Raw genomic sequence first — 27,088 nt, forward strand, 5'->3', positions numbered from 1 at the left:
TGCCACATATAAATGAAACCATATAGTCATTGTCTGGCTTATTCTACTTCAAATAATACTTTCACATTCCATCCATGTTATTGCAAATGGTAGGATGTCCTCATTTTTTTTTTTTTGGCTGAACAATATTATATTTCTTTATACATTCATTCATGGTGGACACTTAGGTTGTCTCCATGTCTGGGCTATTATAAATGATGTTGTAATGAACATAGGAATGCAGACATCATTTCAAGTTAGTGTTTTAGTATTTTTGTTTCCTTTAGACATATTCCCAGAAATAGAATTGCTGGATCATAGGGTAATTCTATTTGTAATTGTCTGAAGATCTGCCAAACTGTCTTCCATAGTGGCTCTACAAAGTTGCCATCCCACCAACAGTACCTAGGTTTCCATTATTTCCATATTCTTGCCAGCATTTGTTATCTTTTGCCTTTTTGATGATGGCCATTCTAACAGCTGTGAGGTGATATCTCATTGTTGTTTTAATTTTCATTTACCTAATGTCTAGTGATGGTGAATAAGTATTGATGAATCTATAGGCCTTTTGTACATCTTCCTCAGAGAAATATCTATTCATTTTTCAGTTGGATTCTTTGTTTTTTTTTTTTAATTATTATTGAGTTGTGTAAGTTCTTTATATACTTTGGATATTATCAGAAATATGGCTGCAAATATTTTTTTTTCAGTTTTATCAGTTGTCTTTTCACTTTGCTGATACTTTCTTTTTGCTGTGCAGAAGTTTTTAAATTTGATGTAGTCCTATTTTTTAATTTATTATTTCATTGCCTATGCTTTAGCTGTTATTTTCACCCAAAATAATCACCAAGATCCATATTAAGTAGCTTTATCCCTGTGTTTTCTTCTAGTATTTTTATGGTGACAGGCCATACACTTAAGTCTTTAATCCATTTCGAGTTAATTTTTGTTAAGTGGTTCAGTTTCAGTATTTTGTGTGAAATCCAATCATCCCAGCACCATTTATTAAAAAGACTATTTTTTCTCCATTGAATATGATTGGCCCCCTTGTCAAATATTACTTGACTGTATATTGAAAAGTGTTTGATTGACAAAAGGTGTACAAGGAGACTGTAGAATCAAGCAGGCCAATGGAGAAAGTGTTTTGTGTGGCACATCGCTCAAAGAAATCAGCTTTTTTACAATCACTCAAAATACATTTGATGTATACTGTGTAGCAACTACTAGGATTTATGTGCTTGGGGGAGAAGCAGGCAAATTGAACAAGTAATCCCAGCAGCAAAGAAGTGTACAATTAAATCTATAAATAAAACTATGCACAAGGTAATAAAAACTTAATTTTTTTTGAGCATGAATTTTACTTCAAGCACTGTGCTCAGGAGTTTATATCTCTTATCTCGTGTAGACTGCACAGTTCTTTCCAGCTTCTAAATAAAGGAACTGAAGCTTGGAAAGGTACAAACCTGTGTTTGCATCTACTTTGCCAGAATGCTCAAATACAGTTTATTACATTTGATTTTCTAAAGATGGAATGTTTGGTTGACAAAATGCAAGATATGTCCAAATAGATGATAAAACACTCATGAGAGAGTCTGAGAGTGAAGAAGGATTAGAGATGAACGCCCTAAGAAATTTGTCAGAGGGGTCATATACTGCAGTGGGTCTTGGTTGCAGTTGAGATTGGAAAGATGAGCAAAAGTTTGGATGCTTTTCTATCTAGGAGTTTGGGCTTCACACTGTAGATGGTAGGACACAATGGTTAACAGGTTTTAGATTTGTGCTTTAGAAAAATTAATTTCACAGCTCTATGGATTACAGAATAAAATCAATTGGGAAGGTAAAGAGACCAATCAAGAAGTTAATGGGATCCTCCAATAAGAGAAGATTAGGTGTGAAATAAAGCCAGGAGAGTGGGGAGAGAAGAGAAGAAGCAGATTCAAGAGATGCTTTGAAGAGGAATATTCTGCAGCTGGATAACAACATGATAACAGATTGAGGAAGAGGATGATTTGGGTCTGGCAGTCCCTGGTGGTGCCAAGCTCTGAGACAGGTCTCTATATAATAATCTTCCCTGCCACCGCTACCCAGATTGCTTCTTGAGGAGAAGTGGAAGAAAATTAAATTAACAAAGTACTATTACTAGGCCTAGAAAAGACATTGCAATATTCCAGATAAGACAATTCCATAGAATTGTGTCCAAAACTTAATTTTAGTTTTCACAAGGGGTAGAAAAGAGAGGCAGAAACTGTCACTATCCAGGGCCTCCCCTGGTGGTGCAGGCGGTTGAGCGCAGTGCTATGAAGCTGTGCACACTCTCTTCAGTGTGGGTTTGATCACAGCCGGCAGGCAAGAATCCCACATGGCATGGCAGACCTTTCCTGTCTCACCCGCTGCTCCCCTCAGCAGTGTATTTTGTCAGTCTGCCTGTTCTGTTCCCCTCTCTGTCTCTGGTGAATCCTCTCACCTTCCCACGCATCTGTCTGTCCCCCAGCTCTTGTATAAATAAAATGAATATAAAAAAAAAAGAATTCTTCTATTGGGCCTCCCTGGTGGCGCATACAGTTGAGAACAGTGCTGTGAAGCTGTCCGCAGCATCTGCAGTGCAGGTTCGATCCCGGCCGGCTGCAGAGATACCCACAGGCATGGCAGACCTCTCCTGTCCCGCCCACTGCTCCCCTCAGCAGTGTATTTCAATCAGTCAGCCTGTTCTGTTCCCCACTCTGTCTCTGGGGAATCCTCTCACCCTCCCGCGCATCTGGCCTGTATCTCGGTTCTTGTATAAATAAATAAATCTTTAAAAAAAAAAAAAGAAACTTTCACCATCCAAAACTATCCAGTAAGGTTGGTAGAAAAAGTAAAGAACTAAGCCACTGAGAACCATGAAGGAACATTTAAAATGTTCCCCAAAAGTCCTCACATCACTATATTTTAAGAATTTTCCAAATAGGAATATAATTAAATTTCACTAGAGTTTCACTTTGGGGTCCTTATTTGGGTGGGAGGTAAAAGGCCATCCCCTTGCAATGCTGACTGTGGGACATGAATGCACCCCCATCCTAGGGGTCTGGTACTCAGGGAGCATCCAAAGCTCTTCTAGGCCTTCAGGTCATGATGGTGCTGTAAGAGCAAGGCCATGCACAGGGCAGCACAGCCTGCATGTCCCAGAGAGGTGCCTGACAGAACATCTTTCTCCTTTTTTTCCCAGAAAGGAAAAAATCTATCATCTATCAGTTCTCAGACCCCCATATTTCATTGTCTCATTTCAGTAGATTCAGAATGTGACCAAATCCAGTGGGGGGGGGGGAGGAGGATAGTGTGTGTGTGTGTGTGTGTGTGTGTGTGTGTGTGTGTGTTCAACTTTCCATAGCTAGAAGAATTACCTTGACAGACTGTGTCTGTCAAATCCTGACAAACTGTGGAGAAAGAGGTAGAGTCCACATAAATTTCAGAGACTTGGTCTCTGAAACCACCGCCCTTAGAAACACAAAGAAAAATGATAGTTAAAGCAAGCAGGCCCACACCAAATGCCCAACCCTGTGATCTCTTGGGAATTGTATCCCAAAGAGCGTTTCCCTCCCTCCCTTCCCATCCCCTTTGGTAACAGTTCTAAACAAGGATCAACTTCAGCTGTGCAACATGCTGGCCAAAATTTCAGAAACCCTGGAACCAATTTATTCCATCTGGAAATTAGTTTCAGCTTTTATTGCTGCAGAATTTAGTCCAAACCAGACCCGATTTCCAAAAGGAGGTCCCTGCTCCTTTACTGTCAGAATTTCTCTTTTCAAAGCAGACTCACTTAAAAAAGATTTAAAATGATAATCAACATCAAAGATCTGTGCCTTTTGTACACGAACTACATTTTTTCCCACATAGTGTTTCACCCAGGTTACTTCTATTCAAGGACATGAAAAATCCTACTATCAGTTACTATAAAAGGGAGAATTTAAACTGTTCCCTTATAAATGGGATTTTAGCCAGCTTTCTCTTATGCCAGGTAGTATCTCAGTTGCTTTCCCAAAACAGCAGCTAGATGGGCTCCTTAATCTTTTTAAAAATAAATAAATAAATAAATAAAAATAATAAAAGCAAAAATATAGAACAAGAGCCTAACAATAAAGTTTAAATAAAATATGGTCCCCCAAATCTGTTTTCACAAATATATTAAAAGCATGCAACACTGAACCTTTCAAATAGTTTTATACATAAGATTTCTTTGTTTCAGTCCATCTGCTACTGATTAAACATTTTATATATCCATTGTGATTAATTATGCTATTTATATACTCGAAAATGATTTGTTTGGAAAGGTATGGTCTAGTGTAAGTCTTTCATTTCTGAGAATGACAGCCCTTCAAAAAGTAGAACAGCACCATGCACTCAGGAAATCCACCATCTGCTTTCTTATGCTCTTATAACAAATTATAAACCTATAGCCAAATAGAATTGAGAGAAAACAGAGTATAAATAATGCTAATGGCATTCATTTGAGATGTTCAAAAATGTATCAAGTTTTAATTAAGCCAAGCTACTCTCTCAGTCCCCAAAGAAAACTGCCACTACCTTTTTTGCTATCTACATTAGAGGTTAGAGTTAACTTGTCAAATTGCCAGAAATTTTCAGCCAGATTTAGAAGGCATCCTTAAATTATTCTAATCTGGGCTGAATTTTTCAGGTGGGAGAACAGACCAAAATGGCGCATGGGAGATCTCTGCATAGCCTTAATTCCATCAAGAGTACTGGATTAGGGTTATAGTCAACATAATTGAGGAAAAACTGCTCTGGAAAATGCGCAGTAGACCATTTGCCAACATGAGTATTTATTGGTGCCAACAGACAGCAAGGACCTACTGCCAGCAATTTCCCACCATTTGAAACTTAGCTATTGTTTCATTTTTGCATGACCAAACAGGCATCTGAAACCACAGAATAAAACCATTTTTCTTCTGCCTAGCCAAACCGCTTTTAGTGAAATTTTGTAAACCAAAACAAAATTGCTTTCATACTAAAATAAACGTTTGCCAAATATCAGACCATGATTTTTTTTTTTAACAACTATGATTCATACCCAGAGACAAAAACTCTGTAGCAAGTAATCCTCCCAAAGGTAGCTAGGAGCCACACCTCCATTCTCCCTGCTCCCTCTTTCCTAGCAGGCACCCTCTCATTAACACAACCAGGACCAGCTGCTCTGTGCTCTGCACACCATTGGCTTGCTCTATGCATCTCTGATCCTCTTTCCTCTCCTGTTTTCTCCATTCCAACTGAAAGCTATTCTATGACTTCTGGCATCTCTATTAAGTAGTGAGCCACATGGAAATGATTAACTTTTGAACTGCAAAACTGAAAACACTCTTGTGCACACTGTGGAAATGAGACATGTCATGTAGCAAACGGGTTCCCCTGATAGAGTTTGCAGCAAGAAAAATCATTGGCTGAGATTTCAGTTTTGTTGTTGTCATTGTAGATCAAAAGAATGTGATCATCCTTTCTGATAGTTCTCCCCCCCACCCTTGGTAAACAGCCTCTGAGTGAGTTCATTAAATATTTAAACAGCCCTGGTATCTATTAATGTTATCAGACACATGAAATATGTCTGATGGATTTATTCTGCCGTTAAGGAGCCATACCCCAGTGTCCCTCCTGGGACAGTGCTCCAGCTGTTTAAACTATAATTCCATCACTAGGAGAAATGGTGAAAGCACTGACCTCTTTGAAACGGACTCATTGCTACTCAGCCTGTAAATTGCAAATGAAACCTTTCTGTAATAATGTTAAAATATGCATGCATAGGAATTAAAGCACTTGGGGTCACCAACAAAGCCTGGTGCATTTTCTGTAACCTCTAAACAGCTGGTTGAAAGGACCCAATAAATCAATGCCTGAAGAAGATTAGTGATTAGAGGTGTATGAGTCTTTTTGTGTTCAATAGCTCTACCACCAGGTATGGGGGAATCTTAATCAATTCTCTGAAGCTTTTTAAGTTTTTTTTTTTAATTCCATTACTGTTTATTTGATCCTGTTTCTCAAAGGAGATAAATTATGTGGCTATGTGGTCCATTCTTACCCTCCATAAAAATCAATCTGATATGAAATTATGCATGAGGTCCTTTAAACTGAACTAATTTGTTGTCCTGTTTTTACCTACTTCAAGCTTATGGGAAAAATGCCCATGGCAAATAAGATAAATATATCTGGTCAAGTCTTTCAGGTGGGGAAAAGAGGTGATTTAGTTTACTGGTAGGTTATCCATGTTATTGCAAGTATATTTGTTTAAAATCGGTTTAACTTCTATAAAAGCCCTTAAAGGACTTATAAAAATACTGAAAAAGCCATGTGTTGACATCTCCTGGAAATAGAAGTCTTAGGATTGTGAATTCAGAACTTGGACTTACTGTCTGAAGAAACGTGTTCTTTTTGAAGCCATCAAATGGGTGGCTGACCCAAAATCTGGAAATCTAGCCAATTCCTTAGTATTGCTAAATGTTGGCTATGTACAACCTTGGCTACTAATTGATAACAAGCAGACCAAACTGATATTTGAAAAATCTGGGATGTATTGTAAATAAATGACAAAACAAAATAAAAAATCCCCAAAATATGAAAGTACAATAGTGACCTAAATCTAACAAGATGATTTCATGGCAATAACCACACACCCTTGATTTGATGATTCTTTAAGGAAAATGATGTAAAAATATAAAGTTGGGAAAATGCAAATTAGATAAATTACAAAAGAAGAAGTTTCTCGATGAAGATTTGGGATCAGTAAATTCACCCAGCCGTTGTATACTGTGTATGTGAGGAAGGTCAGTGCTAAAATATATGTGTGCGATGGAAATTGGTGGTATCAGGTGTGTTCTCTGCTTTGTGATGGAGAGAGTTCAAGCTTATTATGAGTCAACTTTATAAAGACTGACCCATAAAGATTAATGTTAACTTATCCCTTACTGTCTCATATTGAAACTAACTCAAAATTGATAATCATCAGGCTCATATAATGCATCAGTCACATTACTTATGGAATATCATTAGAGCACTACCTTTAGATATGATAGGCATATCTGTTTCTCGTGCATCCTAAGAGTGAACGAGATGGTAAAGAAACTGAAATGACCTCAAATGAGCAATGACTGCCCATTATAGTAAGTTCTCAGTATGTGAATTAGAAGAAGGTGAGACAGGTATGGAGATGTGGCATAGGAATTAGATCTGAACTATATGATACCAATTATATTGCCTAACTGAGTCTAGTTGGTGAGTGTTATAAAGGAATAAATTTCACCTGAACAACTAAAGAGCTTTCTAAGAAGTTTAACTATGTGAAGATTATATAGATTGCCTTGAGACATAATGTATTCCCTAATATTGGAAGTGCAAGTTATAAAATGATTTGATTTGTTGAAAGATTCATGCATGGAAAGAGATGTTGGACAAGATAATCTGCAAACCCTCAGATTCAGTAAATCTTTTAGATCCCCAAAGAAGGATTAAGAAAGAAAATATTCCAGAACATGTAAATGGCAAGTCTATATGAGAAATTTTTATGAAGAGACTTCCAAAACAACATTTTGAAAGTAGTAATGCCCTCTTCTTCCATTGTTAAAAAAAATTTATATGGCAAAGGAAAATTCAGTGAACCCAAATTAATGTCCCCATTAGAAGAACACCACTTTAAGCAACTAAAATGCTCTTTGAATTTCACTGGAGCTTTGGAAAAAGATATATTTAGTGGTTATTAACCCAGTACTTATCTTTCTACTGCACAAAATGTCTCTTTTCCTGAAGAATCCCCTGCAGAGAATTCCCAGACTGGGACAGGGCAGTAGCCTTGCAATTGGCATCCAAACCACAGGGCATAGCCAATAATGATTTGCAGTTAAAGTAGCTGCAAGAGAAAGATGGTAGTCATTTAAAATAATTTCTGCTGCTGGAATTTTGTCCTTTTCACTTTTAATCACTTAAGGGTCAATTCACCTAGAATTCTGGGTTTAACCCCTTTAAATAATTTTTTTTTCCAAAAGGATCAAGGGTATAGAATGTGTAGGCACAAAGCAATATGAGTGCTCCTTCATGGGACATAAGCTTTAGGGAACTAAAGATAGGTTAATTCCATGCTTGATTCATTCCATGGACCATTTAACGAGAGCCTCTGGAATTGTTCAGCCAATAATGAACTCACAGGATCTAAAGGTAATCACTGCTGCAATTATTAAAATTTACACCAGAATTCTATTACCCTTTCTACAGATAAGTGTCTTGTATTAAGTGGTCTAGAAGGGATGCGTGAACTGGTTCAATAACACCAGAAATCTCTCTTATTTGTTCTTTTTTATTTTCAGTCTTTGCCTGTAAGCATGAAACCATGCTTCTGGTTAATTCTAAGGAAATATGTAATATTATTTTTTATAAAGAATTTAGAACTTAAATCACTTTTCTCATGTATATTAGCTCATCTAATTCCTGCAATCTGGCATTTTATTGTTATTAATAATTTTAAAAGCTAAACTATTGATCTCATACCTACTAAGCACTATTCTAAGCACTTTTCATGCATTCTCTCATTTGATACTCAGAACAATTCCCATGAGATCAATATTATTATTACCCCCATTTTACAAATGAAAAACAAAGCTTGGGGAAAAGTTAGGATCTCTCTCAAGACCACATAGCTAGAAGTGAACCAGCATTTGAAGACTGGAGGGGGCCCCAGAAGCACATGCTCTTAACCACTGCCTGACATGCCCCTCACTGTACTTTCCAGTGCATGCTAGTGCCTAGGTTGATACAAGTGAAGGGAAGGTTTTGAAAAGTATGGCCACATTTGTCTTTGTTTTGGGTAAAGACAATTCCTTTTTTTTATTTTTTAAGAAGACACATAATCTGAATACAAAATTTCCCTTGGGCTATCACAAAGCCTTCAATAGCATTTATGATTATTATAAAGGCAAACAGTGTGAAGCATTCAGTGGGTCAATGACTTTGGTAGTGTTGCTGTAAGAAGACAAAAAGAAAATCAATCTCTGTCTTAGTTCAATACAGACAAGAATTCAGATAACAACTGTGAGCAAACACCAAATACAATTTCGATAATCTTATGCAGTTATCTTAATAACAGTTCAGAAGACAAAGAATTCTCAAACTAACATCAACAATATGATTATAATTCCAAAACTTCATGTTTAATGTGAAATACAGCCTTTCTAGCATATATGTGTGCTTATATATTTGTGCATATAGATACATACATAGATTACACACATACACACACACACACACACATGCACACACACACACACACTCTCACACACACACACCACCTTGAGCATTTATGTGAACACTCTAAGCACAGGATCCTCTAAAATGTTGCTTATCTGTCCCCAGAACAGTAAGCTGCGTATAAGCCATTGGCAAAACTTAATTCTTCCTTTTTTGCTAATTGCAGACTGAAAGTAAAGTGTGTTCAAAAGAGAAAATATGAGTTATATTCTAGAAACATTTCAAAATAATTCCTAGTAAATTATAAAAGAGAACTTGCTGGACAGTTGCCAACCTCATTGTTCATATGTTGTGGGAAAATCCCAGAGGAACTAAATTCCCTTAGTATTTGTTATTCATTTAAAAAATGACATGTAAAAAAAATAAAAATAAAAAATGACACTTTATCACTGTAAACTCCGTAAGTGGGTGTACTCAAGATTGGGAGAAGTCGAGCACATTTGATTCCACCGATTGCTTCAAATTATTTTTCAAACATTTTGGGTTTTAGGAAACTCAAAACACATTTTCCAAGTTCTCTTTTCCTTTCAAACCCATGTGTTTAGTAAGAGAAATTTAATCCATATGTTTTTGATTCATTTTGAGTTAACTCATCAAATTGTTGATTTTTAAGATCTATTTGATGTCTAAAAGCTTTTTGATGGTTGTAATTTTTCCCTCTGAAATAGTATTTTGTTTTTTTCATGTGTAAACACACACGTGGGTCTCAGAGATTCATGCTCCATGTACCAAGGATTTGAGTGGGTGCTAACTCATTCAAACCCATTTCAGTCATCCAAGGGGGAATTATGACATGGATAATAGCTCAGAATGCTCAGAGCCATTTTTATTTATGTGACTTTCTTTTTAAATCCAGACTTAGTCATGCTATGGATACATTTTATAAAATCTAAAAATATCTTAAATTATATCTAGCTTCATTGAAGCAGGAGTTAAGAAAATCAACATAACCTTTGTTGAAAAAATCATCAGTGGAGGGCATGCCATCTTAAAGGTGAAAGGTCATTGTCACTATACTTTATAGTGACAGATACAAAGGATAAAAATTCTATTGCTCATCAAAGGTGCCCACAAATGAGATGGAGCTATAACTTGTTTGGAGGAAGTTTGACTTTGTCTTTTTTTTTTTTTTTTTTTGGTTATACAAATTAAAACAAAGGAAGTCAGCAGTTCTAGAGTTTGGAATAAATGTAGGGGACATTCCCTGCCTTACTTTGCCTCTTTTTTTCCTGAAATTGAAATAGAAGGAAGTGAATGATAAATATTGGTCTGTCCACAAGATTAAAATATCCTGCCCAAGGCAATATGTACCATCATCAAATACCATTGGTTTTAACATCCTCACTGAAAGAAAGGCTATCAGATCAGGCCTCTATGAGTTACTTCTCATGACTAGAGTGTGTGGAGGGGAAAAGAATTTCACAGATCTTGTGAAATTCGAGACTTCCCTGAAGCCTAAAGCTTTTACACATAAAAGCTAGCATCCATCTTCTCATGGTCGGGGAAAGTATGTTCTTTTTTTGCCATGAAACATCACAGAGAACTAATTTTCATGCACAAATGTCTGTCTCATGTACAAATCTGCAAAGCAAACATCTACAACTAGTCCAACAAATTGCTCTTAGTTTAATTGGTGGACTTTTGCTTTTACTGTGAATGATATGTCCTCTCACTGGCACTCCTAAAAGTTCCTCAAACATGTGGAACTTAGCCTCAAATGTGAGAGGTAGGGACACGTTGACACTTTCCTCCCACTGCTTCCCAAGGAATCACTGGCTGATATGCCTGAAGAAGCCATCTGTCCCAGCTCAGAAGTAGAGGAGGCCCATTCCTCTGTGTGAGAAAACTCTGGAAAAAAAGAATCATGACCAAATCTCTTCCTACTTAGGTGAGAAAGATAACAACAAGAAACAATAGTGGTTTCCCAACCTTTTTTTCAAACAGGAACGACAATCTCCAATGGACATTCATTCTTTCTCATTCTGCCCTTTGTCATCGTACTATCTGTTAAAAAAAAAAAACAGAATTTTCCTTCTAAGAAAAAATAGCTTAACGCAGACCTATTGGTATTAAATTCACTTACCAAAATAATCTTGCACAAACAATGCAAAGAAAATGTATACCATAATAATCTCTATGAATATAACACATACACACATGTGCGGGCACACACACACACGTTAATATTGAATGAAAACAGGTGAAGATCTTTGACAAGTTGGCATTGATAATTTTTCAAGTTTGAGCAAATTTCATCTAGGTAGTCTACCTTTCACTACTATGTATCTTGGAGTTGAGAGAATTTTTAAAACCACAAATGAAAAGGAATTACACAATTCTGAATTCTGAAGTAACTATGTTGCTGCATTTATAAAAAACTAAAATTTTCACAGTAACCCTCCTTCTATTTTTATCTGTCACTTTGGAATAATGTTTCCTCTAAGGAATAGTTGCAAGACACCTCTAGCTCCAAGGTTCACAACCCCATCACATATTAGGATCATCTAAAGAACTTTTTTTTAAAGAACTTTTTTTTTTAAGATTTATTTATATATTTATACAAGCACTGGGTACAGTCAGAAGCGCGGGAGGGTGAGAGAATTCACCAGAGCCAGAGCGGGGAGCAGAGCAGGCAGAAGGACCGAAGAACACTGTTGAGGGGAGCAGTGGGAGGTAGGAGAGGTCTGCGTGCCATGTGGGACCCTCTCCTGGAGGCCAGGGATCGAACCGGCGCTGCAGAGGCTGCGGGCAGCTTCGCAACCCAGCGCTCAACCGCTGCGCCACCGGGGAGGCCTTAAAGAACTTTTTAAAAATTCCAATGCGCTAGCCCTACTCTAAATAAAATATGTCAGAATTTCTAGGGTGGGGATCATTATTTTTTCAAAACTTCACAATTATTTGTAATGTCACAGCCAGACTTAAGAATTTTCTCTCTGACAACTTCCAGTCACCTTGATCTAAAGAGTGAGAAGTCGAATACTAGTGATGAGAAACAAAAGAAGGTAACCACTAAACCAAACCAATAACAAAACCTAGAAATCTGCCTATAGAATTAAGATTCAGAGGGGGAGGGAAAACACGGAAAGCAAAATGGGGAAGGTCCCAACAGGTTATCATGAAGGACTCTGGGTACCTTGGCGGTGGTGCTGTGGTGACATCTGAAGAGGTGTGATACTACCTGTAAATCACATACAGTACCATAAACCAACGTTACCTCAATAAAATTTTTTAAAAGGAGGCTTACCAGAATAGCTAGAGCTGGTTATTTGTGAGCAATGATGCCTGTACACACACACACACACACACATACACATTATAATAAAGCTGTAAAACCCAATAAATACAAATTTAAAATTGAGTTTCCTATTTGCAATTTTTGAAGCACACTTCAGGGGGAAAATTAATGACCTGTCAAGACCTTTTCATTAATAGTGAGTGATACTATGAGACAAAATAATATTTATAGTTCTCTTTAATCACAAATCTTGTATTTACCACCTTTCTATAACTTGTTATTTTGGGTCTTTTGTTATATCTGAAATAATGGTTCATTTATGTCTTAGTGCCATGGTTAAAATTTTTTCATTTTGAAAGGAAATCCATAAGCTTTAATATTATTCTCTCTGTAAGTTTGAAGCTAGAAAGAAGCACCAATAACTGGCATTCAAAACATAAAATTCATGAAGAGAAAGCTGTTATCCTTTATTTGATTTCCATGAAGTCATCTTAAATGCTGATTGTTCAAAGAGTAACTGAAAATGACTGTCAGTGACATCAGCAGTCGCTGACCACATAGTTTAGATTCCTGTACTTCCCAATTAAAAATTCTGGTTACACAATTTTGCAAAAACATTTCTATAACAATTTAATAAAATCACACAAGAAAACTTAAAAAAAAATCACCTTCCCTGTCAGTAAAGGTGATGTGTGTTAAAAAAAAATACATGATCTTGGGCTTCCCTGGTGGCACAGTGGATGAGCGTTGGGTTGCGAAGCTGCCCGCGGCCTCTGCAGCGCTGGTTTGATCCCCAGCTGCTCCCCGGCCACCAGAGGAGGGTCCCACATGGCGCACAGACCTCTCCTGCCGCCTGCTGCTCCCCTCAGCAGTATACTTTGGTCCTTCTGCCTGCTCTGCTCCCCGCTCTGGCTCTGGTGAATTCTCTCACCCTCCCGCGCTTCTGACTGTACCCAGTGCTTGTATAAATAAATAAAATAAATCTTAAAAAAAAAAAAACATGATCTTTTTTCCAAAGACTAGGGTCTAAAATATCCGGTTATTAAAATCATATTGATATGATAATTACTGAAATAAAATGGCTCTCCAAGTATAATAATTAAAGTAAATTGCTTCAAAAAAATTTCAAAGATCTACAATGTCTAAGAGAAATATGCCTGTGTAGGGCACTTATAACATGTCACATGACATGTCATGTATCAGGCACCTGGCATTGATTCTCAGTGCCGTGAAGGCTGTCAATAGTGTCCTCCTCAGTTAAGATTACCAATGACCTCTCTTTTAAAAAAAAAAAAATATATAGGTGGACTCCTGTTAGTCAACATCTTATGTTATATGTTCAAAGCATTTTTTTTGAAGATTTATTTATTTATGCATACAACAACTGGGGTATAGGCCCTTGCGTCACCAGAGAGGCCCCTGTTGAAAGCATTTGTAATGAGAGACCACATTCTCATTTTTGAAAGTTCTTGTTTACCATGAAATTTGTTGGTCTTTTTATATCTCTAACATTAGCTTCTTTGTATTTCCTTCTCCACCCATCTGATAAACGAAGTTAATTCTCAAGCTTCTGTCTTTGATCCTCTTCTCTTTGCATAGCTCTTAATTTACATGTTACTTAGTCTCTTGTTGCTTCCATTTTCACCCATTTGCTAGTGTCCCCTACCTTGCTAATTTTAACCTGCATTTTGTTCTGAAACCTCCAGATATCAAAATGCACATCTCTACATGGTGATTTCAAGGGCACCTTAAATTGTTATCTTCCCTGCCCCACCACATTCCCAGTGTGCTGTTCTTTTTCTGTTTTCCAGTGAATGGTGTCAACCTATTCACCAAGTTACTCCCAAACCAAGCCTTAAATTTGAGTCCTTTTAAAATTTTATGATACTGTAAGTTCACATCCAATAACTGATCTGGATTGGTGGATTTTACTTGTAAACCAATCTAGAATCCATGCCCATCTCTTCAACTTCACACATACAGTCTTAGTTCCAATCTTCATCATCTTTTTTTTGGCTATCTCTCAATATTCTTCTAACTGCTTTAAAAACCACAATGAGATACCATCTCATACCTGTGAAGATGGCTGACATTGAAAAAATCAGGAACAAGTGCTGGCAAAGATGTGGTGGAATGAAATCTGCTCCTGGTGGGAAGAGAATCTGGTCCAGATCTTATGGAAAGCAATATGGAGGCATCTCAAAATATTAAAAATTGACCTGCCATTCAACCCAGTAATTCCACTCCTAGGCATCTACCAAAAACATTCACAAACACTAATTCAAAAACAAACCTGCACTCCTGTATTTATTGCAGTACTATTTACTGTAGCCCAATTATGGAAACAAACTACATGCCCAACAACAGATGAGTGGATCAAGAAACTGTGGTGTATATATACACAATGGAATAGTACTCAGTGGTTAGAAAAAATAAACTCGTGCTATTTGCAGTGAGATGGATGGTGCTGGAAGGGATAATGCTAAGTGAAATAAGTCAGAAGGAGAAAGAGCAATACTGTATGTGTCACTAACATGTGAATATAAAGTTACTAAAAAATGGCCAGAAAAAGATAGCTTAAAAAATAATTCTTAAAAACTGCTGTAGAACTGAAATATCCTGAGTGGGAAGTAGAGGGGGAGCAGTAAGAACAAAGAGAGAAGGAAGCACCATAATCTATAATGTTGGACTATGTGTGTGATTTGTCGGTGGGTACACTAAGTGGCAATATGTGATGGGGGTATTCAAATACTTGTGCAATTGGGCCTCCCTGGTGGCACAAGGGGTTAAGACACAACTTATGAAGTTATCGGCAGCCACTGCAGTACAAGTTCGATCCCCGGCCAGGGAGCTATACACATGGCACAGAAGACCTCTCCTGACTCGCACACTGCTACCTTCAGCAGTGTTTTTCAGTCGATCTGCCTTTTCTGGTCCCTGCTCTGTTTCTGGTGAATCCTCTCACCTACACACCTCTGGCCTGTACCCCAGTTCTTGTATGCATAAATAAATAAATAAATCTTTTTAAAAAACCCCAAATATTAGTGCAATTAAAAATTAATTAAATAAATAACAAAGACTCAGGCATAGGGCTGGAAGGATGATTTGACCAAGAATATAGTTTGTGGGAAAACATCCCCATTCACATAGTTCTTCACCAAGTTAAAAAATAGATGAAGCAATGAAATACAGAGTTTCTAACTCAGATGTGGAGGAATCACAGATGAAACACTCGATTTCAATTTTACCGATAATGGCTGAGGATCATTGCATCGGGGGGCCAGTATCAGTCAGTATCTGATATAGTGTGTCAAGTAGCAAAAAACCAGTAACTGTTTCTGAGCAGCTTAATGATTATTTTAGATCTTTTTATTCTTATTTTTTGTAAGTGGTTTTGGGTCCCCAAGAGTATTGAACAGAAGGTACAGAGAGTTCTAGGATATCCCTGCCCCCACTTGCATAGCCTCCCCCATTGTCGGCATCCCCTAGCATGGTGGTACATTTGCTACAATTGATGAACCCATCATCATCACCTATAATTCATCATTTACTTTAGAGTTCACTCTTGGTGTTGTACAGTCTATGGGTTTGGACAGATATATGGTGACGTATATCCATCATACAAAATATTTTTACTAGCCCTAAAGATACTCTGTGCTCTGCCTATTCATCCCTCCTACACCAACCACCTGGAAACCACTGATTTTTTTTTTTTACTAAATCCAAAGTTTTGCCTTTTCCAGAATGTCATACAATAGGTAGAATTTCAAATTAGTTTCTTTCATGTAGTAATATGTATTTAAAGTTTCTCTACGTCTTTTATGGTTTCAGAACTCATTTTGTTTTAGGATTGAATGATATTCCATTTTTGGGATGTGTCACAGTTTATTTGTCCATTCACCTACTAAATCACAAAAGGACATCACAATTGCTTACAAGTTTTCATAGTTAGGAACAAAGCTCCTCACGTAGGCTCCTGCGGTCATAGCAGCAGCATTGTCCACAAGAGCCAAATCATTGAACCAGCCTCAGTATGCAATGACAGACAACTGTATAAAGAAATTGTGGAATATATCATTGGAATGATACCTAACTTTAAAAAAAAAGTTGCCTTTGGGGACAAATTGCTGGAATCGTGAGGTGATTTTGCTAAGTGAAGTAAGTCAAAAAGTGAAAAACAGACACAGGATGTTTTAGTTATTTGTGGAATATAAATAATCAAAAAGAACAAACTGAAGCACAAAAATAATTCTTAGACTCTGTGAAAGACTATACTGTTTGCCAAAGGGAAGGGGGTGTGGGGAGGAGGCTAAAGGGGAGGAAGGGATGGAGCATCAGCTCTGGTGTTCTGGTGACTGGTGACGGGTGAGTGAAGCAAATGGACATGTGGACATGTGAAAATGTCCCCCCAAAGTTACATATATGTGTATATGACTGAAAATAATTTTTTAATAATTAAAAAAAATCTGGCCTCTACTGGTGGCGCAGGCAGTTGAGTGCAAGCACTGTGAAGCTGTCCACAGTCTCTGCAGCACAGGTTCAATTTCCAGCAGGCCAAGGAGAAACCCACATGGTGCGGCAGACCTCTCCTGTCTCTCCTGCTGCTCCCCTCATTAGTGCATTTCAGTCAGTCTGCCTGTTCTGTCTCTGGTGAATCCTCTCACCCTCCCACACATCTGTCCTGTATCCCGGTTATTGTATGCATGAATAAATAAATCTTAAATAATAATAATAATAATAATTTTTAAAAATCCATGTACAGCTTTTGTGTAGATATAAGTTATGAAAACCTTTGGTCAGGGCCTCTCCGGTGGCACAGCGGGTTGAGCGCAGCGCTGTGAGGCTGTCCACAGCCTCTGCAGCACAGGTTCGATTCCCGGCCGGCAAGGGAGATACTCACATGGCATGGCAGACCTCTCCTGTCTAGCCCGCTGTTCCCCTCAGCAGTGTATTTTGGTCGTCTGCCTGTTCTGCTCCCTGCTCTGTCTCTGGTAAGTCCTCTCACCCTCCTGCGCCTCTGGCCTGTACCCCAGCTCTTGTATAAAAATAAATAAATCTTTTAAAAAAATCCTTTGGGCAAATGCCAAGGACTGTGACAGCTGGATGATCTGGAAAGAGTTCAGTTTTGGAAGAAACAAACTGTCTTCCAAAGGGTCAGAATCATTTTGCATTTCTATCATCAATGACTGAGTTCCTGTTGCTCCATATCCACACCAGCATTTGGTGTCAGTGTTCTAGATGACTTTTATCCAAAACAGTGGTTTCTATGTGATTACAATAAGACTCACAAGGTGAGTTTAAGTGAGTGTAAATTTTGAAATTGAAAAATTACATACTGAAATATTTCCTTAAAATGAAAATGCAAACTTTCTGTAACATACCAAGTAGCGCTTGAATTTGATTCTCCTTCATTTTTCTGGAATGAGCCATATGAGTCCAATCTTCTTCACCTTAAGTCAGAATCTTCAAATTATTGTGAGATCACTGAGAATTCCACAGCCACCCTTCTCCCCCACTCCCTCTGGTTATGGTTAGGTAGTGAGTGGTGGGTCTATAAATCTGTATTTTTTAAAAGATTTATTTACCCATGCATACATGAACTGGGGTACAGGCCAGAGGTGAGAGGATTCACCAGAGACAGAGTGGGGAACAGAACAGGCAGACTGAAATACACTGCTGAGGGGAGCAGTGGGCAAGTCAGGAGAGGTCTGCTGCGCCATGTGGGTAGCTCCCTGGCCGGCCAGGGGATCGAACTAGTGCTACAGTGGCTGCGGACAGCTTCACAGTGCTGTGCTTATCCCTTGAGGCACTAGGGAGGCCCTAAATCTGTATTTTTAACTATGTGCATTTCAAATGGTTCTAATGCAAGTACAGGAAACACACTTTAATAATTATCCATGGAAACGCAGATCCTCGCCATTAATTCCAGATACAACAACCTGCCATAACAACCATTCAGTGGCTTAGCTTATCCTCTGTGAACATAAATCCCAGGATCCAATCATACCCTTGGTCATCATTCACTCTCATTCATGCCCAGCCCTCTTGGTAAAGCCAGATAGCGAAGAAACTGGGGTCTTAGAGTATCTCCAACAGAGAAGGACTCAGGTTAATTTCTCTGATCTACCACTATTTAGAGAAAAGTAAATTCTGTTTTAAAGAGATGATCTTGGCTTATGACCAAATATGAACTGATGATTTTGGAAAGTTTCTATACTTCATAATGTTACATAATACTGCCTATAGACTTAATGCAAAATTAATTACCTTGGGTGAATGGTTTCAATCAGTTTCAAAATACAATCTATTCTGTTCACAGGGCCATAGGAAACACCCAAACCACTGAGACCAGAGGGGGATGCATTAAGTAGTGACAGTGCCATAATCTCTCCCTTGCAGAGAAATTATGCAACAGCGTTTGTTAACCCCTGACTGTTTCCAAAGTGAATTATTAGAAGCCAGCGCTCCTTCATTTCTTGCCCTTCCATGAGAAATATGAAATTCTTTTTCCTTCACTAAGATATGTGAAGTTAATCCTTCTATGTGAATTTGAGCCTACTATGCCTAGCTTGCTCTACAGATTCAGGCTCAAATACAAATGCTAGCCTGTGAATTGAGTGGGGATGTCCTAAGTTCACTAGAGTGGGGATGTCACTAAGTTCACCCCAAAGTTCACTAGATCTGATTTGCAAGATCCCTTTAGGTTCTGATAGCATTTTTAATTCTTAACTTCCATAGGTTCACCACACAAGCTTTCTTTTCATGCAGACACCATTAATAAAAAAGGATTTGATAGAAAAGAAAAAAATAACTTGATAACCTGCTTCATTACATCACATCTAATTTTCTTTTTTCATGTGTCTTTTTTTTTCTTACATCATTTTCATTTTTGTACAGTAATTGGTTTCTATAACATTTGATTTCTCCCCTCAGGTCTAGTCCCCACAGTTCTCCAGCCACCATAGCACCCATGAACCATCACCATAGTCCCTTGTGCTGTGCCCTCCTTTGTTTTGATCTCCCTCCCTCCCTCTCTCATTGTATGCCTCAGATCTCTGGTCAGCTTTTTAGTTTTGTCTTTTTCTTCACTTTTGTTCAGTTTCTCTATATTCCGCATGTAAGTGAAACCATCCGATATTTATCGTTTTCCTTCTTAATTATTTGGGTTGGTGTAATCCCTTCCAGCTCCGCATGTTGCTGCAAATGGTAAGAGATCACATCTAACTTTCTCAGGGTGTCATTTTAGAGGATTCTGTTGTCTCTCTTCTTCAGATTGTAGATTCTAATAGAATTTATAATAATCATAGAACTGTGTCATTAATTTATCAAAAGGATATTCAAAAGTACTCCTCATGCTTCCCTTTTGGAACATTTCATCTTTTAACTCTTCTGACCTCCCTATCAAGGTTCCTTTGCCATACTTAAGCATGACTGACCTCAGGGCCTTTGCATAAGTGACTTCAACGCCTATGAAAAGTGTGTAACTCTCTTCACAGTCAGTCACCCCACAATCTTCAAGCTTCTGCTTAACGTTTGCTCCAACAAAAGAGCTTCTCTTCCTATCCAGTTTAAAGCAACTCCCCCTATTGTTGACTATAGATGATTTTGTTCCTTCATGATTATAATAGTAGCTAACATGTATTCTTTCTATATTCCAGACCATGTCCTAAGTTTTTTGCAAGCAACAGTATATTTAATTTTTACTTTAACCATATGAGTATACATATTTTTATTATTCCTATAATAAAAATGAAAACATTGAGGCATGGAATGATTTAATAACTTATCCAGAGTGAAACATCAAGCATTTTCAGAGCCAGGATTTAAACTCAGGAAGTTCAAAGTCTGATTCCAGAGATCATGCTCTTCAAATAACACTGTAACTGGTAATTATCTATCTATGTATGTATTTATTCACTTATTTATTGTCTGTCTCTCCATCCTATGTATAAGCACCATGAGGTGAGGGACCGTATTGACTTTGTTCCATTAATGTATAGATGGTACTTACCACAGTGTTTAGCAAATAATAGGCACTTAAGGAAGAAGAAAAGACAGAGGGAGGGAAAAAAGGAAGGGATAGAAGAAGGAGAGAAAGGAAGTGAAAAACAAATCAAGATTTAATGACCTGATACATGACTAAAGAGAGGATATCATTTCAGTGATGCTCACACTAGCTGAAATGTATCTTGGCTGTGGGCACACCCCATTGTAACAACAACCACAACTTCAGTGCCCAATACTGTGGACTAACAGCCAGCAATACATAAAGGCAGAAAGGAGACTTTGATCAAAGTTTCTTCCACAAAAAAAACATAGTGAGCTAACTGAGCAAACGGTACTAGGCATGCCATAAATTGCTGCAATGTGGGTGGGCAAATTTAAGAGGGGGACCCTTAACCACACCCTTGTCAGGCAAATCAATGTCTAATCCATTGGTTTGACTTCAGAGTGACAGAATGACAAATAGAAACCTGACTCCCCTGAGGCTGGGCTTTACCGTGCCATGAACAACCTCTTCTCTTCTAATTGAATAGAGTTTCAGGGAGTGGGATGAGGGACCAGAGGAGGAACGGCAGATGAGTGAAAGGGGCCCACGGGTAGAAGAGAAGCAGGGCTGTGCACGATTAGCAGCCCGCAGTGTGCTATGCCGTCTGGGAAATGATGCTTTCAGGGAGTACAGCTCTGGTTCCTGCTTCCTGGGCAGACATTTGAGGTACTTGCGTGCAGAACGGGAATTACACTTCTGTGCCTCTGATTTGTAACTACACCTGTACACTCTTAGAAATGCTAATAGACAAATATAAATTTAGGTACAAAGGAAAATCTAATAAGAAGAGCATGTGAATGAGGAAGAAATGTCTAATTTTTTGCAGTCATTAGGACTAGGGGAACATGCTTATAGTAATTAGGTAAGATTGATTTCGAGGCCGAACACCACCCACAATTTGTGTAGTCTGGGGGTCAGGCGGGCAGCTGCAGAAACCGCTCGGCTAATTATGAGAATTCACTGTTCGTTAATAGAATCTCTCTCCACAAACAGCAGCTGTGTGTTTGCTCACGCAAATTATTAATTCTGGCCTCGCCTCAGCTGCAAGTTTCTGCTGTGCAGAAAGGAATCCTCGGATAGAAGTGTTAGATATCACCCAAGCGATACCAAGAAAGGAAGGAAAATATGAAATGAAAGAAAATATCTTCTAATCACAGGTGTATAAAGATTTTGCATCTACCTCCCTTTTCTGCCTTTCACTCCCAAACAATTGAATGCCAATTTTGGAACTCATTAATCTGTAGGCAACCTAGCGAGATCTAATTTATACCTGTCAGGAGCAATGGGCAGCAGCTAATAGGAAAGTAATTGCAATATAAGTCTGCTTCCCCACTTGATAGTATGCAAGATTTTAATGACAGCCCTTCTCCATTGGAATACCAGGCTGGCCAACAGATACATTCTCTCTTTTGCAGTCACACTGTGAACAAAAGAGATGTCTTCTTGGGTTTTATTATATACTGCAAATAAAGTGATAACGGCAGAGTAGATGGAACACAGATGCACACCTATTTATTCTCTGGAAGAAGTGAAAGCAATATTCCTGCAATACAAACTGTGATCTAGTACTGAACATTTTTATTTTGTTTTTTAAAAAAGTATCTGGCTGGCATCTAATACCTACATAAAATAGTATCTCCTGTTTCAAACGGAATTGAATATCTGTATTCAATAATAAGATAGTTTGAAATGTCAGGACACTTAAGCGGGCTTAAGATTTCCCATATTCCATTGGAGTGCTTAGAAAGAAACTGTGGTGTTTACTACATAAAAAGGGGGGAAGTATCTATTTATTTCAAATCTTTTTTTCTTCCTTCTGGGATCGTTTTTAGTGGGATTTTTCCATGAACAAATTAGGAACATCAAAGGTTGCCTAAGGTTACAGAATGTTTTGCAAAACTCTTTTTCGAGCATGACCTCTTGTTTCTTCAACTGATGTCCTAACTGGATGATTTCTAGGTGGTCCCTACATACAAGACGAGACCTGAAAAAAAGCATGATTTCTGAAACATGAAGCCTCGTTTCAAATTCCCTGCCTTATAGGTATTCCTGTGTAAGTTACAGCAAATTCAGTAACCTCTCTAAAACGTGCTTGCTTCACATACAAACCTTCACGTGTTTGGGATAGAATCAAATAAAAAGACATGTGGGAAAGCACTTTAAAAGAAGACATGCAAACACTAGTTGTTACTTATTTTGTGACAACCGAAAGTGCTTGTGGAGAAAGCGTACATTAAAATGCAAATTTCTGGAGGGAAGGAAGAGAGAAAATGACTTACTATTGTACACCACACATCTGATGCTGTCATCCTTGTTTCCAAACCACATTCAACCAGTCTTTGGGGGTGTTTGATTTGAGCTTAAAATCCATCCAAGACATTGTAGGAAAGGCAGAGTAAATAAAGCATAATCCCTGCCTTCAAGTGGCTTATCAGAGAAACAAAGATAGTCCATTCTGATACTGTTTATTTATTCAATAAACATTAAAGACCTCACACTGTGACAGGCTCTATTGTACACAACGGCTAAGAAGACAGCGTGTGTCTTGACTGTCCTGAGGGTGGATGAGGTTGAGAGGGACAGTCAGAAAGTTCCTAATGTGTCTTAATCCCCTTATGTTTAAATTAGTCATGACCTTTGAAAAGTCACTTCACTTCTCAGAACCTTAGTTTCTTTATTTGTAAGAAGGAAGGTTTAAAAGATCTTCTTGAAGATCTTTTCCAAGTTTTAAAGCTCTGTAGCTCTGTGTTGTTTTATAATTTAAGAGATGAATAGTTTGAAATTACCATTGTATTTAATATTTGCCTTTCAGTGAATAATTCTATAGATAACAACACTAAACACAAAATTTGAAGGAAAAAAATTAAAATGTAGGGCAATGAATTGTTAATAAAAGTACTAAAATGACCTATTTGTTATGCCTTCATGGTGGGAAATTAGAAATTACCCTGCAAATGTGCTCCATGTTCATAATCAAAAGAGATGATTCAGATCAAACATTGATTTGGACAAATGACTAATACATTCTGAGTTTAATTATTCTAAACTGTATACTTTTAAAAGATGAAGCCCAATTTCTGGCCTATCCATTTCATAAAGTTTTTGTACAGATCAAATGAAATATGTATGAACAATTTAAAGTAATACTTTATAAATATAAATAATTTGCTTTAATTACTATAACCTTGAATGGTTAAATTTGCCTGACCACACAAAGAATTTCTACAATTTCCCTAAGAATGCAAGTTTCGTCTATGACCATACCATCCTGAACACACCTGGTCTCACCTGATCTCAGAAGCTAAGCAGGGTTGGACCTGGTTAGTACTTGGATGGGAGAATGCAAGTCTCTACTTCACTGTAGTCTGTAAGATTGAATATTGCTTGGGGCCACCTGTCTGATCATTTCATTCACTTATTAAATATGTGGATATTATAAGAGTTACCTAATCTTCCTACCTTTCTGTTTCGTCAGCATGACTTCTTGAAAGTGTGAGATAGTTATGAAGAATGTAAGGACATTAGGCCCAACGAGCAGAAGATGTGACACTGTGGGGTTTCCTGCTGTCATGTGACTCAGGCTATGGCAGTGTCATCTTGCTGCCTAAGAAACTGACTTTATTTGATTTACCTTTTATGATCCCTAATTCCAGAGCTTTGTGATAGACAGTCACACAGAAACTGAAAGGAAAAAATTGCACTTCCTTCTCTTACATAGCTGCCTCCATGGCAGAAAACATATGTTTACATAACCTGACTTAAATAGGGAAAATATTAAAACTAGCTCTGTGATGTGATGGGAAAGCTATGTAAAGACCTCCTGTCTTCAAAATCTTCTCTGATCTTGTTCTTATTGTCTCACCCAACCACCTCATCAATGGGCTAGTATCTCCTTACTTTTGGGGAATCCAAATTATAACAACATTCAGAACTAAATTTAACATCTTTGTTCTTACTCTAAAATAGTCTGCCTTAGAACTGTTCCAGAAATCTATTGTTGCCAAAGCAGACCATGACAAACCCTAGAGACTTAAAACTACAGCAAGATTTTCTGATGTCTATCCAAATAAGAGGCACCAATATTTTCACTAAATTTGTTTCAGCTTATGTAAGTGTAATGTCCATTAAAAATACAACTGGAATAGCTCTACTGGCGGCTTGGGACGGAGCTATGTCTCACAGGAAGTTCTCCGCTCCCAGACATGGGTCCTTGGGCTTCTTGCCTCGGAAGCGCAGCAGCCGGCACCGAGGGAAGGTGAAGAGTTTCCCCAAGGATGATTCCACCAAGCCCGTCCACCTCACAGCCTTCTTGGGCTACAAGGCTGGCATGACCCACATTGTCCGCGAGGTGGATAGGCCGGGATCCAAGGTGAACAAGAAGGAAGTGGTGGAAGCTGTGACCATTGTGGAGACACCGCCCATGGTGGTGGTGGGCATCGTGGGTTATGTGGAAACCCCTCGAGGCCTCCGCACCTTTAAGACTATCTTTGCTGAGCATATCAGTGATGAGTGCAAAAGGCGTTTCTACAAGAACTGGCATAAATCTAAGAAGAAGGCTTTCACCAAATACTGCAAGAAGTGGCAGGATGAAGACGGCAAGAGGCAGCTGGAGAAGGACTTCAGCAGCATGAAGAAGTACTGCCAGGTCATCCGCGTCATTGCCCACACCCAGATGCGCCTGCTGCCTCTGCGCCAGAAGAAGGCCCACCTCATGGAGATCCAGGTGAACGGAGGCACGGTGGCCGAGAAGCTGGACTGGGCCCGCGAGCAGTTGGAGCAGCAGGTCCCTGTGAACCAAGTGTTTGGGCAGGATGAGATGATTGATGTCATTGGGGTGACCAAGGGCAAAGGCTACAAAGGGATCACCAGCCGCTGGCACACCAAGAAACTGCCCCGCAAGACTCACCGAGGTCTGTGCAAGGTTGCGTGTATCGGGGCCTGGCATCCTGCGCGAGTGGCCTTCTCTGTGGCCCGGGCTGGGCAGAAGGGCTACCATCACCGCACAGAGATCAACAAGAAGATCTACAAGATAGGCCAGGGCTACCTCATCAAGGATGGCAAACTGATCAAGAACAACGCCTCCACCGACTACGACCTGTCTGACAAGAGCATCAATCCTCTGGGAGGCTTTGTGCATTACGGTGAAGTGACCAATGACTTCGTTATGCTGAAAGGCTGCGTGGTGGGGACCAAGAAGCGAGTGCTCACCCTTCGCAAGTCTCTGCTGGTGCAGACCAAACGGCGGGCCATGGAGAAGATTGACCTCAAGTTCATTGACACCACCTCCAAGTTCGGCCATGGCCGCTTCCAGACTGTGGAGGAGAAGAAGGCCTTCATGGGACCACTTATGAAAGACCGAATTGCAAAGGAAGAAGGAGCTTAATGTCACCAGCCGTCAGCGCAGCTGGTGGGATCTTAATAAAAGTTACTTTCTAGTGAAAAAAAAAAAAATACAACTGGAATAAAGGATAATAGAAAGGCAAATAAAGAAATATCAGTCTGTTTAAACTGGCAAGATATTTGCTATAAACTTAACAGTCAAATCTTTTTTCAGTTCATGAGTCTGCAATGTGGACCCTTATCAGCAAGGAAAGTCCATCTCTGTTCTGTTAGCCATTAGCTGGGGCAGCTTGGCTGAGACTAGAGAATTCACATCCAAGATGGTTCTTTTGTATGGTTGGTTAAGATAATGTTGGTTGTTGTCTGACTTCTTCACAGGCTAGTGTCTCAGCTACAAGTTCTAGAATCCCAAGTTACAAAGAGTGGAAGCTGCTGGTTTCCTAAAACCTGAGCATTGTATCACTTTTCCTGTATGCTATTGAATAAGCAATCATAGGGCCAAATTTCAGGCAAGGGTACAGATTCCACATCTCAATAGAAAATGTTCAGAGAATTAGGGGGAAAGGGCATGTTTTGAAACTGCCTCAGTGAATGTCCTAATCATGGTTCACGTAGGAAACAGAGTCCACTGTAGATATTGTAGCAGAAATCATTGAATGTAAGCAGATGCTCATGAAGTTACAGGAAGGGCAGATGAGCAAAGAGCTAGGCTGGTCTGCAAATGATTTCCAAAGCAATAGGGGTGGTTCACCAGGACAGTTCCTGACTTGGAGTCTGCCTCTAGACTTTGCTGAACCCAGGATGCCAAATGAGGTCTCTTACATGCGGAAAAGCTGGCGAGCGGAGACCAAGAGACCAACTTCTCAAGTAGGAAGTGAGAACAAGGCAATGTCTCTCTTGTCCCTGTCTCTCAATGCCCAGGAAGGTGGGGAATGGGCCATTGAGCAAGGAAGCCCAAAGTGTCCTCTCTCATTTAGTCAGCTGTCAATAACCTAGCAGTGGTTTTCAAACTTTAGCATGACCCAAAACTTTATGGAAAACAAATTGCTGACCTCATCTCAATGATTCTTGATTAAGTAGGTTGGGAGCGGGGTCAGAATTTGCCTTTCTATCATGTTCCCATGTGTTGCTGCTGCTGCTGTGACAGGGACCCCAATTGGAGAACCACTGGACTAGTGGTAGCAGAAGGTGGCTACCCCCTGGAGTCC

The 27,088-nt window shown here is 38.9% G+C and overlaps 1 protein-coding gene and 1 long non-coding RNA gene across 3 annotated transcripts; one reads left to right on the forward strand and one right to left on the reverse strand.

The window, feature by feature from the left end:
• Positions 1–8,804: 8,804 nt before the first annotated feature.
• LOC119238492 (uncharacterized) lies at positions 8,805–17,945 on the reverse strand. 2 transcript variants are annotated; one of them, XR_008550612.1, is made up of 4 exons: positions 17,872–17,945; positions 14,565–14,636; positions 11,185–11,259; positions 8,805–8,970 (listed from the first exon to the last, which is right to left on the reverse strand). It is a non-coding gene; the product is annotated as an uncharacterized LOC119238492 (long non-coding RNA). The 2 variants fall into 2 exon arrangements; XR_005123596.2 differs by having other exon boundaries at positions 14,565–14,663.
• Positions 17,946–24,670: 6,725 nt separating this feature from the next.
• LOC119238537 (60S ribosomal protein L3-like) lies at positions 24,671–25,997 on the forward strand. The gene has a single exon (XM_037502356.2). The coding sequence runs from the start codon at positions 24,712–24,714 to the stop codon at positions 25,921–25,923; it is 1,212 nt and encodes a 403-aa protein (XP_037358253.1). The 5' UTR covers positions 24,671–24,711; the 3' UTR covers positions 25,924–25,997.
• The last annotated feature ends 1,091 nt before the right edge of the window (positions 25,998–27,088 follow it).

The sequence above is a fragment of the Talpa occidentalis genome, unplaced genomic scaffold (genome assembly GCF_014898055.3).
Source record: "Talpa occidentalis isolate TD23 unplaced genomic scaffold, MPIMG_talOcc4v2.1, whole genome shotgun sequence".
NCBI lineage: Eukaryota > Metazoa > Chordata > Mammalia > Eulipotyphla > Talpidae > Talpa > Talpa occidentalis.